Raw genomic sequence first — 13414 nt, 5'->3', positions numbered from 1 at the left:
CTGGCTGTGTCCTTAGTGCTGAGGGTGTCAGGTATTAAAATACATCCATCACCTGTCAATGTAATATCCAGAAGAATGGTGCTTCCAATGTCAGTTGTCACAGTTCTGCTGAGACAAACAAGCACGGTTTTTTTTTTTTTTTTTTTTTTGCAATCTTTATATTCTATGACTTGAGCATGGCAGTGTGATGCTGAGAACTTACAGGGACAGAATGGCAGGTGAGAGGCTGGGGATATATGTGGTTCAGTTGCCTAGCACGTACCAAAGTCTTGGCTCTCTCTTCAGTAATGAACAAAAAGCAAGCTTGGTAACATACTCTGTCCTCTCAGAACCTGGGAGGTAGAGGAACAATCAGAAGTTAAAGTTCCTTCTCATCCTTGATTACATAGTGAACTGGTGGCCAGTCTAGGCCACATGAGACCCTACCTCAAAAAGAAAACCTGCAAGCAAATGAAAGAGACAGACGGCAACTGCTGTGGGCAGGGCTCAGCAGTCTTTCCTTGCTCCTATCTACAACTGTAACGCTTTCTCTGTCAGGAGCTCTGGCTGGGGATAGCGCAGTGAGTGGACTGTGGAACTCATGGTCAAGAACTCCAGGGCCCTCTGGAAATAGGCTGGTGTCCACTGGGTAAAAGCACAGGCATCAGGTAAGAGGAAAAGCAGAGGTAAGTTCTAACCATCATTACCGCCATCAAAAACGCACCTGTTAGGAATCCTGTCCCTACTCCCCAGGGTCCTACCTGTGACTATGTTGACATTTCAAACACTAAATGCAGTTCATATGTATTAACACATAAAATGCACTTCTGTTTTATTATCCTAAAAATAAAAAGGCATCATCAGTCAGCAATAGAAAATCGCAAATAAAAAGTTTAATTTCAGAATCCAAGTTCATCATTTATAAATACACTAAAGCGTAGTCCACGCAAATTCAGACTAAGCCTACATACAATATTTCAACAAAACATTTTTTTTTAAAAGGTCAGAGGCAAATGAATGATTTGTTTTATCCATAATATTTGATTTGAAATGAGAAAATGAAAAACTTTTTTTAGACATTATAAGCAAAACCTTTGGAGTCTGGTAAAGAATCTGACAGCTGAAACTTCATGTTGATAGCCTTGGGATTTCTATAATGTCCCAAGGATGGTTGAGTCTTCCCTATCACAGGAAAAAACATCTAGATGCCTAAGGCTTTTCTCATGACTGCAATAAACAAGTGCTCTCTCTGTTAACAAGCTACCTCCTCAAAGTAGAATCTGAGCTATCGTCTGGTCAAACTGGGAGGGGGTCAGTGCATACTTCTTATGAGATAGCTTTATTGTAGAGAGACGCAAAAACTAAATCAGAGGCCTGGAGATTTGATCAGCGGGCCATCTGTTGTAAACGTGTCATATCATGCTCTGGTGAAGTCCGAAGCATGACTTTAAAACGTGGATCCAATTTCAAGGAGCTCATGATAAGTGGGATATCTCTGAGTTAACTGACCATGTAAAACCTGAATGCAAACACCTGACATGGGAACGTTCTCATGACCAACTAGCCAAGTGACTGACACTCCATGATATGCCCAAGTTCAGTTTTGTTTTCAAACGCCTGGTTCTGTCACAGTAAACAGCTTCCAGAATATCTCCAGTATGTCTCTTTGACATACTCTTGGAGTCTGTGGTTAAGAACTGTTCAGTCAGGATGGCTTACCGTCCACCTCCTATTTACAGGTTTCATTTGACAGCCAAAAAAGCTGTTTTGTTGCAATTAAAATAATATTTAATTAAAATACAGCACCTGATTTGTGGTTTTTACACAACTGAATAAAAACCCTACACAATAAAATTGTTTACATCTTCCTTTCACTCTAGTAAAACAGATTACTATCTCCTTTAAAAAAAATTAATAGTTTAAACCTGATCATCCTATTTCATAATTGCCAAGACTTTGTTTCTAGTGGGCTTCTGAAAACGCACCTCGACACCTGGCCTGACGGAGGAGTAAGGCACATGTGGATACTATGGTGAGAACTGGCAGGTAGCCCCAGATGCCTGGTCTGGTGTCCTACATGGCCCTGCCAGGTGAGTCAGCCCTGGTACAATAGCTAGCGCTCTGAAGCACCTCTCCTTCCAGTCTGGTGCCTCCATCTCTTGAGTTCAATACTGAAAGCATATTAAGGGGAGATTCACTTTTAAAAAGATGAGCTTTTCAAAATGCTCCATCATGAGCCTGGGCTGGCCAAAGCTGCCAGCCTCCATGGGTGTGCTGAACAGCTTTTCTGAGGGGACTGTACTTGGCGGACAGCCCAGAAATCGCACTGCTAAGGTGGACAGCCCAGGCCAGGATGACCGCTTCAGGTTCCAGTAGGTGAGTGGGTCACAGCTGTGCTCCAGCACCTCTTCCTCCAAATATGCAAGCACCATGTCTTCAGGTAGCTTCTCTCTCTGATCTCTCTTTATTGGTGCGAGTGACCACAGGCTCTCCTCTGTGCCAGTGTCTTTAAGTGGGGACCCTGAGTCACAGCCATTGGAGGCGGCTGTGTCCTCTGAGGTAGAATTCAGTATTTCTAGCTCCCTGATTAAGTCTTGCCTATACTGCTCTGCCTCCTCCTCCGTGAACAGGGAAGCTTTGTAGCGAGGGTCCAGCAGTGTGGCAAAGATGTACCTGGGGTCATGGAGGGTGGCAGACAGGCGGCTCGCCATGGCTTCCTTCAGGGACTTAAGCATGGTGTCAATGCCCATTGTCTCCCCAAATAGCATCTCAACTTTTCTGCTGAGGATGTGGATCATGGGGATGACCTGGCTCAGTGTAGACATGTGGGCACTCATCTCTCGGCTTGCAGCATCAAATGGTCTCAGCACATGGCACACCGACTGCATGACCTCCCACTGGTCACAGCTGATCAGTTCTCTGAAGTTGCACTCAATGGATACCTCGTTGACCGCCCTCTTCTGCTCAATTAGACGTTCAAGCATGTGGAATGATGTGCTCCACTTGGACGGTACATCCTGGATCAGCTGGTGCTGGGGCAGCTCGTACTCTCTCTGCAGTTCTGCTAACTTCTCTCTTGCTCTGGGTGACCGATGGACCCGCTCACATAGCTTCCGGGCAATACTCAGTAAGTTCTGCACCATCCTCTGGCTCTTGATGGCCTCGCTCACAATCAGATTCACTGTGTGACTGAAGCACTGTACACTTGAGTGTTCACCCTCACTCAGCATCTTCCCTATGCTTGGATTGTCAGTGACAGTGATGCCAATCTGAAGACCAATGGAAGTCACCCAAGCTTCCCACCAACACTCCAGCTGCTTCTGAATGCTGTTTCCACTGTAGTCACAGTCGATCTGTGACACATCTAAAAGTGCTGAGCAATGGTGGTCCTCACAATGTGGTCGGACTGCGGATGCGAAGGTGACCCAGTGAGCTGTAAGGGTCAGATATTCACGAGTCTGGCTACTCATCCAGATTCCAGAGGTGAAATGGACCACGCCGCTCTCAGCTTCCTTCAGATGTGACATAATTATCTGTTTCACATTGTCATACATACCTGGGATGGCTGTTCTGGAGAAGTAGGAAGGGGAGGGTAAGGAGTACTGAGGTTTCAAGTATTCAAGCAGCCTGTTAAAGCCAACGTTGTCTACAAGGGAGTATGGCTGAAGGTCAAGTGCAATCATTTCAGCTATGAGACTTGTGATTTTTTTGGCAACTGGATGAGAGTCATAGAACTTCTCTGTGGAGTCACGCAAAGAGGAAGCCCCTGAGAGCTCCATGCCCAGAGGCCTCCGGATGCCTGGAGAATGGGGCAGAGTGGCCTCTGAGACATCATTCTTGAGTACATGGCCATGGAACCGCTGCAGATGTCTCAAGAGACAGCTGGTGCCCAGGTTGGTGGGCTTCTTGCCCCTGCTGATGGTCCGGCCACAGTGCAGGCACACCACCTTTGTTGAGTCTGCTGAACAGATAGAGAAGTGATTCCACAGCTTTGAGGTCTTCTTGCTATTAGTAGGAAACATACCTTGATGGTTTTTTCTGATCGCTGCTGGCAAGTCAGTTAACTTGGAGGAGCTTTCTGCAGAAGCTAAGGTGGCGTATGGAGAGTTTGCCAAACTTGTACCCAGAAAGTCCTTCTGGTTCCCAACAACCTCAGGGTGGCGTCTGTACAGGTGTCGCATCAAACAACTGGTGCCAACATCCCCCTTCTTCCCCCGACTAATAACGCAGCTGCAGTACCGGCACACTGCTTTGAGACTGTCCATGGGGGCCAGGGAAAAGTGATGCCAGACTTCTGACTTCAGTCTTCTCATCACCTTCTTGTTTTGCTGGAAGACCGTGCCTGATTCAAACCTTGGATTTACTGTGTCTGCTGGCCGCTTCTCTGGAGAGGACACTACAGAGGCCTCCCCAAAGTCATCAGAGGATGACAACATGGACACATCTTCCCGGGACACATCCCCAGGATTGGTGTGTGATGACAAGTCCTCGGGAAGCCTGTCTGGGGATGAGGAGGCAGAAGGGGGCTCTTTGACGTCTTTGCCTGGAGACAATGATGCAGAGTTGAGATCCCCTTCTGGGGGCAGCAGGGCAGGCAGCAGGGTCGGGGGCATAGGGTACAGTGGAGGGATGCCTGTGCTGCCCCCGTTCTCCTGCAGTACAATGGACCGATGTGCTCTCCACATGTGCCTGATGAGGCAGCTGGTGCCCAGGTCCTTCCCGTTCTTCCCCCTACTGAACTCATTCATACAGTGGACACAGACAGCCTTGGAGCTATCAAGGGGTGACAAGTAGAAGTGCTTCCAGACAGCTGACCTCCTCCTGGACCCAGATGTGCTCTTGGGAAGGGAAAGGTTTCTGTCTGCTATGGTTTCTGAAGTGTCATCATAATGGAGCATGGAGAGGTTGGGGGAGGAGCCTGCCAAAGCCTCCTCTCGGTTATACTTTTCAGTGATAGGTACATCAGAGGACACCTCTTCAGAAGAGACTACAGTCACAGACTCTTCCATTATTTGGTCAGGGGATGGGATCTTGGCAGCCATTTTCTGGACAAGTCTGACAGGTGAGAGCATAGTGCTGAGGTCTCCCACATCTGCAGGCTGTGGTGGAAGCAGAAGAGAGGGAGAGGAAAAGGAGGACCCTGCTGATAGACTTCCATTTTCTTGAATGAGCTTGGTGGGGTGTGCCCGCCTCACGTGTCTCATGAGGCAACTTGTACTCAAGTCTTTTTCATTTTTGCCCCTACTGAACTCTTTCATACAGTATGTGCATATTGCTTTAGTGCTATCTCGAGGGGAAATAAAGAAATGCTTCCAAGCCGGAGACTTCTTCCTGGAGCTTATGTGTCGACTGGAAAGAAGGCTCTGGGTCACGGCTTCCATGGCTACGTTGTACAGTGTGCTACTATACTGGGAGAAGAGTGACCCATAGTCATCCTCACTCTCGGCAGGTAAGAATTTCCCAGAGGGCTGACAGGCACAGCTTGCTGCCCTGATTTCTGCCTGTTCATCGCCACTGTCTGTCTGTCTCATATCCTCTGACTCACTTTTAAAGTCCACTCGGCGTTGCAAACTGTGACAGGGAATTTGATCATCATCTTCCTCCTCTATTTTGAAATTTACTTTGTCAGAAACAAAATCCCTGTCCCCCTCAGGACAAACTTCCTGCTTATCCTCCATGACCAACCATAATTATCCTGGTTGCTTTATCATTCTGACATCTTAGGTTAATAAAACTTCTTAAAATGTCCACTTGTGACCCCTATAAAGTAGATTTTATTTGCGTTTTCATGATCTCACTTTCTAGGCTGATTAGTATAGCCCACCATGGATGTGACGGGAAAGCCAAGTATGTTGCTCACACAAGCACAGTGTCACAGGGCATGAGTGCTGTCCTGCAGGAACTGCAGTCCAATGCTTCTCGTTGCATGCAGTAGACTTCTTCCTCTTCCCCAAGACAGGAGCTCCACCATCTCGAGGACACACACAGTCCTTTTGTACTCCCTGTAAGAGATGATATCAAATTAAGCATGGAAGTGAACTGCATATTCACAATTATTTTATCACAGGGATCAGCCTAAACATATAGGAGAAAATTTCCATGATAGAAAGCTAAAGTCAAAAACCTTGCTAGTGACATTTTGCAACCCAATCACATAAAAACAAAACCCCCCCAAAATCCCAAAACAGCAAAATTAGCAAAAAGATATAAATTCAGATCCTAGTATCCTGCCAGTAAAGGGGCAGGGAACGAATGGGAAGCAGTGGTGACACTAAACGAATTTTACAAGGAAGTTACAGCCTCCTTTGCTTTTTCCAATAATTTATTCACTTTACACTCCAATCGCAGTCCCACCCCACCCCATTTCCCCCTAAGATTTACTACTTATGTTGAGACATCATGTAGCTCTGGCAGGTGAGAAACTCAGTATGTAGACTAGGTTTGCCTTGAACTCCCAGAGAGTCGCCCACTTCGCTCCTAAATGCTGATCAGAGATGTGTGCCACCATGACCAACAGAAAAGCTTATTTCTGCTGGGTGTGGTAGCACATGCCTTCAACCCCAGCACTGAGGAGGAGGGACAGGAGTTTTGTGAGTTTGAGGCCTTCCTGGTTTACACATTATGTTTAGGGCTAGTCACAGTGCATAGCTAGACCCTGTTGGCAAAGATAATTTTTAAAAAATTACATGTATGAGTGTTTTGCATACATGTAGATCTGTACACCACACACATACAGACCCTACAGAGGCTGCAAGAGAACCTAAGATTCCCTCTGAACTGCAATAACAGAAGGCTGTGAACGAGCATGTGATTCTACGAACTGAACCCAGGCTTTCTGCAAGACCAAGTACTCATAACTGCAGAGCCATCTCTCCAGGCACACCTTACTTTTCAATTTACCAGAGACACCACAGTGTTATTTTAAATCCTAAATTCCTTGAAATTAATTCATTCTACCTTCCTAGTAGAATATATAAAGATGAGTTTAAAAATTCCAAATGTGGGGTTGGGGATTTAGCTCAGTGGTAGGGCGCTTGCCTAGGAAGCGCAAGGCCCTGGGTTCGGTCCCCAGCTCCGGAAAAAAAAAAAAAAAAAAATTCCAAATGTTCTTAGGAAATAAACCACAGAATAACTCAAACTGAAATCCAAAGGAGAATGTATGTCCATGGAACAGTTTAAAAAGCAACAAAAGGGGATGGAGAGATGGCCCAGTGGCTAACAGCACTGACTGTTCTTCTAAAGGTCCTGAGTTCAAATCCCAACAACCATCAGTAATGGGGTCTAATGCCCTCTTCTGGTGTGTCTAAAGACAGTGACAGGGTACTCATATACATAAAGTAAATAAATTCTTAAAAAAAAAAAAAAAAAAAGGAACAAAAGGGCTGGCAAGATGGTTGAGTGGGTTAAGGCACTTGCTGCCAAGCCTAATGATTCAAGTTTGATCTCCAGAATCCACATGGTGGAGAGAACCACCTCTTCTTACAAGTTGTCCTTTGACACCCCCCAACACACACACACACACACACACACACACACACACACACACACACCTTTTAACACATATAACCTCCACACAAAATAAATAAAAGCAGCAAGAGCTAATGTTGTGATATGCCAACAACATAAACAGGCCCCAGACCTTAACACAACTGGCCCCAGGATGGGAGCACCACTCTGGCTGCAAGAGTGGTAGGCAGCACCACCTGACAATAAAGGCTGAGTCCATCAGACTCCACAGCTCTGGGAAAGTCTCTAAGCGCATTAACCTCGCTTTCTGGCTTCTGTAGTTCCGCTTCTGGTCAGCTTGTTAACTACAACATGGTTTTTGTGCTTGAAAGCTCACCCTGAGAAGGGGTGGGTTTGGAATCTGAAAACCCAGTGTACTCACTGGCTGGCTCACACTTTCACTGGTTTAGACCATGTCTGAGCAGTCTTCCCTGGTGGTGATCCCACAACAGCACAAATGCCAGGACAGACACTGTCATCGTTAGAAACTTGCTTCACCAGACACTGCTAGGCACAACAGCAGGTGGAAAACTCTTCTGAGAGGCTCTTGAGCACAATGTCTGAACAGCTACTAAGACCCATACTGAGCATCCCGGTGAAGGGTCTAAGCATGATATTTGCAGCACTCAAAGATATCAGGTAATCCCCTGACTTATCACTTCTTTTCAAACCAAGCAGTTTTTAGAATAAGACTTTATATTGACAATAAGCTTAAGCCAAACTTACCTGAAGTAAAATTAATAAAAACTATCAGTTTTTCTGAAAGAAGACATTCTCAAAAATGGATGCCATAAACAAAATTGACTGAAATAACTCAAGGGCTGAGGAAAACAGGGGTAGAACATCCTTGGATATTAAAAAAAAAAAAAAAAATCAACATTAAGATTAGCTATGAGGAAACAAGGGGCTGGAGAGATGCAGGGCACTTGCTGTGTAAACATGAGAGCCTGAGCTGCATACTCAGAACCACACAGAGCTGTGCACACTATCTGTGGTTGTAAGGCCAAGAACTCTAAAGGAGAATTTACTCCATTATGTCCCTCAACCAGTCTAACTCTCAAGTGCATTCAAATACTATACCCTAAGATTACATGTAATTCTAATCCCTCAACAAAGACGTTTGTTTCTGCAGTAGACAGAGACCAATATAGAAAAACAAAACTGGTCAAAATGCAAAGAGTAGGGCTAGAGAGATGGCTCAGTGGTTAAGAGCACTGACTGCTCTCCCAGAGGTCCTGAGTTCAATTCTCAGCATCCACATGGTGGCTCACAACCATCTGTAATGGGATCTGATGCCCTCTTCTGGTGTGTCTGAAGACAGTGATAGTGTACCCAAATATATAAAATAAATAAATCCTTTTTAAAAATGCAGAGAATAAGCTACCATGGGTGCCTAACACCAACAGAGACATCTATAATGCAGCCATGACATTGAAGGCTCAAGAAACATGAGATGGCAGAATGACTAAGAGAGCCAGAGGAGGACTTCTGCTGTGAGACTGTGTGTCTGTCTCTGTCTCTCTCTCTGTCTCTCTGTCTCTGTCCCTGTCTGTCTCTGTCTCTGTCTCTCTCTCCAGGAAGCTATCCCCAGAAAATCTCAATATGGTTACTTAAGTGAGACCTGTACAGTGATAAAACAAAAGCTGACATACCAACATGGCTGGGGGTAAAGCTCACAAGACCTCAGTCCTAGATAAAGAATCAAAGGCAACTAATGACTGCTTAGAGAAGGAGAATTATCTTTTATCTGCCCCAGAGACAAACCTCAAATAGCTGATCTAATCTCAAGTAGCCAGCTCTAAACCCATATGCACATGGAGCACACATGTATGTGACAATAATAAAAGGCTGGACATGATGGTGTATGCCTGCAATCCTACTGCTAAGGGGTGAGGGTAGACATAGATGGGTCCCTGGGGCTTGTTGGCCAGACAGCCTAGTCAACCCATTAAGTTTCAAGTTTAATGGGATCCTGTCTCAAACAAATAACAAAACACCAAGGTGGATAACTGCTGAGAAATGACACCTAGGGTTGACTTGTGGCTCTACAGTTTCTTCATGTACACTGTTGCATATTCACTCGGGGTGGGGTGGGGGCGGGGAAGTGGAGTCTCCCTAGGAACGGGAAATAGATTTTTCAGGTTGACTAAAGGATAGGAACAGGAGGGATTGGATGGGCCAGGAGGGATGACTGAAATAGTGGGTATTTGGGGGGTGATGTAGAAGCCTAGTGCAGTAGAAACTTCCTGGAACTTAAATGAAGAGACCCTAGGGAAGATTCCTAGTACTGGGCCTGAACTGACCATCTTTGATAACTTAGTGGGACCAGGACACAAACCCAGCCACAAAACCTTCAAACCACACCTGTCCTACCTGCAAGATGCATGGGGCAATGGTGGCTCAGAGCTTGTGAGTGTAGCGAACCAATGATTAGTCTAACTTGAGGCTAAAACCAAGAAAGGGAGCCCACGCCGGACACTGCCTGGAGTGCCAGGAACTGGAAGCTGGATAGCTCAGAGACATAAGATAGAACCAAACACAAATGACAAAGAAAAGAAATGCTTCCTAACAATATTCTGCTATACTCATAGATTGATGTCAGGCCCAATTGTCATCAGAGAAGTGCCTTCCAGCAACTGATGAGAGCAGATACTGAGACCCACAGCTGAACATTAGGCAGTTTGGGGAACCCTGTGGAAGAGGGGGAGGAAGAATTTTAAGAGCCAGAGGGGTTGAGGACACCAGGAGACCACAGCCCACAGTGTCAACTCTGCTGGCTCACAGATGCTCAGAGACTGAAGCAGCCCTCACAGATACTGCACAGGTCTGCACTAGGTATGGCATACATGCTGTGGTTGTTGTGGGAATCCTAATAGTAGAACAGGGGGTATCTCTGACTCTTTTGCCTGCACTTGGGACCCTTTTCCTCTTATTGGTTGCCTTGCCCAGCCTTGATATGAGGGTTTGTACCAAGTCTTTTTGTATCTTGTTGTGCTGTGTTTAGTAGATATCACTGGGAAGCCCTGTCTTTTCTGATGGAAAATGGAGGAGCTATGGATCTGAGGGAGAGTGGAGGTAGGGGAGGGAACTGAGAAGAATAGAGGGTTAGGATATATTGTATGAATAAAACTCAAGAAGAAAGAAAAAGCACTGTTTAGAATATAAATGCTATCACATGTGCGACCTAAATCAATTACAAACAGCTATATATAAAACAATATACAGTTCATGCATAACTATACACATGTATTTTTAATATTGAAAACAAAATTAAGCAGAATAAGAGACTAAATGGTAGCTAGATTTAGAAAATTAAACAACTAAAGAAACATACAGAAATCAAACTAATCCATTAATGCAACACACTAGGATGGATGGAATAAAAGTTTAAGTGCCCATGAGAATGCAGAGCAACAGAACTCAACTACTGATGCATAGAGAAGACAAGGAAGTGCTCTAAAAAGCAGCCTAACAGTTCCAGAAAAGCCAGAAGACTTATGATGCCATCCAGCAGATCCACTGCCAGATACCACTGTTCTGTTCTAGTGCTGTGAAGACACCATGACCAAGGCAACATGTACAAGACAGTTAAGGGCTTGGGGTCTGGAACATGGCAGCAGCAGGTATAGCCCTGAAAACTAGCTGAGATCTTACAGCTGACCCACAATCACAAGGCAGACAGAAATAATTTATTGGAAATGACTTGGGCTTCTGAAACCTTAAAGCCTGCCCTCCAATGACAAACTCCCACCGAGATCACACTTCCTAATCTTTCCAACAGTTTCAACAACTGCAGTCCAAACACTCAAACATGGGCCTACAGCAGCCATTCTCAAATTCCTGTACTGCCTGTCTTATTAGGGTTTTACTGCTGTAAATACAACATGACTATACCAACTCTTACAAAGGACAACATTTAACTGACCTAATATCAGAGGTGTAGTTCACTGCTGCCACAGCAGGAAGCATGGCAGCAAGCAGGCAGACATGGTGCTGGAAGAGCCCAGAGTTCTACATCCTGAGCCACAGGCAGCAGAAGACTGCACCACAGTGGGCGTAGCTTGAGCATAGGAGACCTCAAAGCCTACCCTCACAGTGACACACTTCCTCTATTCAAAACACCACACTACCCAAGAGAAATGTTCATACATCAGTATTCAACCAGATGACAGAAGTGTGGTCCTGAGTAGCAATCCGATCAAAGATCCTCACAATTTCAGTAAGTGACACCATTCAAAGTTGTTTATTTCAAGCTAGTACTGATCTCAGGCACAGTCCTAGGCCCCACATTGCCAGCATCCACCCATAAAGCTGCATGTAGCATCCCAATAGCTTTGGTTATAGTGTGCTAGAAAGTTCTTTAGGGAAAAGCATCAGGACCAGGGCAACTGTGGCAGTTTCCACTTAGCAAGGTCAGGCTGGATTCTCACAGAAATAACTATTTCACCCAGTGAGACATCAATGATAATTTCTACATGCAGAAAAAGCACTTTACATAATTCAGCACCCATTCATGTTGAAATGCCTCAGCAAATGAAAAAGAGCTTCCATGATCTGCTAAGGGAAATCTAAAAATAGTTGCAATATTTTCCATGTTTAGACAAACCCTGAACACTCACTCCTCCTAAGATCAGGAACACCTCTAGGAGGTTGTTCTCATTGCTTGCAGTCAGAGTCACAATGGGGGTAGGGATCAGGTGAAAAGAAGAAATAAAAGAGAAATAGTTACATGTAAAAACAAAAAATGGATGTGGCGACACATGCCTTCGATCCTAACACTTGTGAGGTAGATACCTGTAGATTTCTTGAGTTCCAGGCCAGCCTGGTCTACAGAGTGAGTTCTAGGACAGCCAGGGTTACACAAGAGAAATCTGACTTGGAAAATCAATAAACAAACAAACAAACAAACAAACAAATGCTAGACATTGTCGTACATGCCTTTAATCCCAGAGTTTGGGATACAAACAGAAGGTATGAGAGCTAAGCTGTGCCTTCTACAGGTTGATCTCTGTAAGTTTGATTCTAGTCTGGTGGGATCCAGACCAGCCAAAGCTACAAAATGAGATCTTGCCTCAAAAGACCTGAATTTGGAGGTGGGTACAATGGTACACATCTTTAATTCCAGCACTTGAAAAGCAGAGGCAGAGGTAGAGGCAGGCAGATCTCTGTGAGTTCAAGGCCAGCCTAGACTACAGAATGAGTTCTATGACAGCCTGGACTACACAAAAACCCTATCACGAAAACAAACACACACAAACACACACACACCCCTGAAGCAGAAACTCTTTTTCCAGTTACATTGTAATAAAATCTACAAAACCTGAAAGTAAATAATGAATTTTAAGATTTTATGATTTTTTGAGACAGCATTTCTCTGTGTATCCTAGACTGTTCTGGAACTCAAGATCTGCCTGCCATTGACTCCCAAGCGCTGGGATTAAAGCAGTATACCACCACTTCCAGCTAAGCAACTGTATTTCTATAGACAATTAACCGAAAAATATCCACTTTAAAAATTATATAAATAATATACCTTCAAAGTAAAATTCTAATTTTTTAGAAAATATTTATTTACTTTCCGTATATGACTATACTGTAGCTGTCTTCAGACACACCAGAAGAGGGCATCGGATCCCATTACAGATGGTTGTGAGCCACCATGTGGTTGCTGGGAATTGAACTCAGGACCTCTGGAAGAGCAGTCGGTGCTCTTAATCACTGAGCCATCTCTCCAGCCCCCTTCTTTTCTTTTAAGAAAGGACCTTGTTATACACCCAAGATTGATCTGGAACTTGGACCTCTCCCTTCTGAGCTTCCTGGGTGATGGGTTCACAGGAGAGAACCACTTCATTCAGAAATTACAATTTGTTTTAAAGTATAGAATAGAGTTTATTCAGGGCATGCAGAGGGGAGTTGAGGGAATAGAGAC

General features: G+C 44.8%; 1 protein-coding gene across 1 annotated transcript in view; it reads right to left on the bottom strand.

Moving 5' to 3' along the window:
* Positions 1-850: 850 nt before the first annotated feature.
* Positions 851-13414, bottom strand: part of Zbed4 (zinc finger BED-type containing 4) — a 38579-nt gene continuing 26015 nt past the window's right edge. Inside the window, exon 3 of the mRNA XM_032919283.1 lies at positions 851-5981. Coding sequence (XP_032775174.1) covers positions 2145-5657 — 3513 coding nt within the window. The 5' untranslated portion in view covers positions 5658-5981 and the 3' untranslated portion in view covers positions 851-2144. The remainder of the gene's footprint in view (positions 5982-13414) is intronic.

The sequence above is a fragment of the Rattus rattus genome, chromosome 1 (genome assembly GCF_011064425.1).
Source record: "Rattus rattus isolate New Zealand chromosome 1, Rrattus_CSIRO_v1, whole genome shotgun sequence".
Classification (NCBI taxonomy): Eukaryota; Metazoa; Chordata; class Mammalia; order Rodentia; family Muridae; genus Rattus; species Rattus rattus.
Note: the sequence above shows the minus strand (reverse complement) of the source record. Positions and strands in the feature narration are given on the sequence as shown.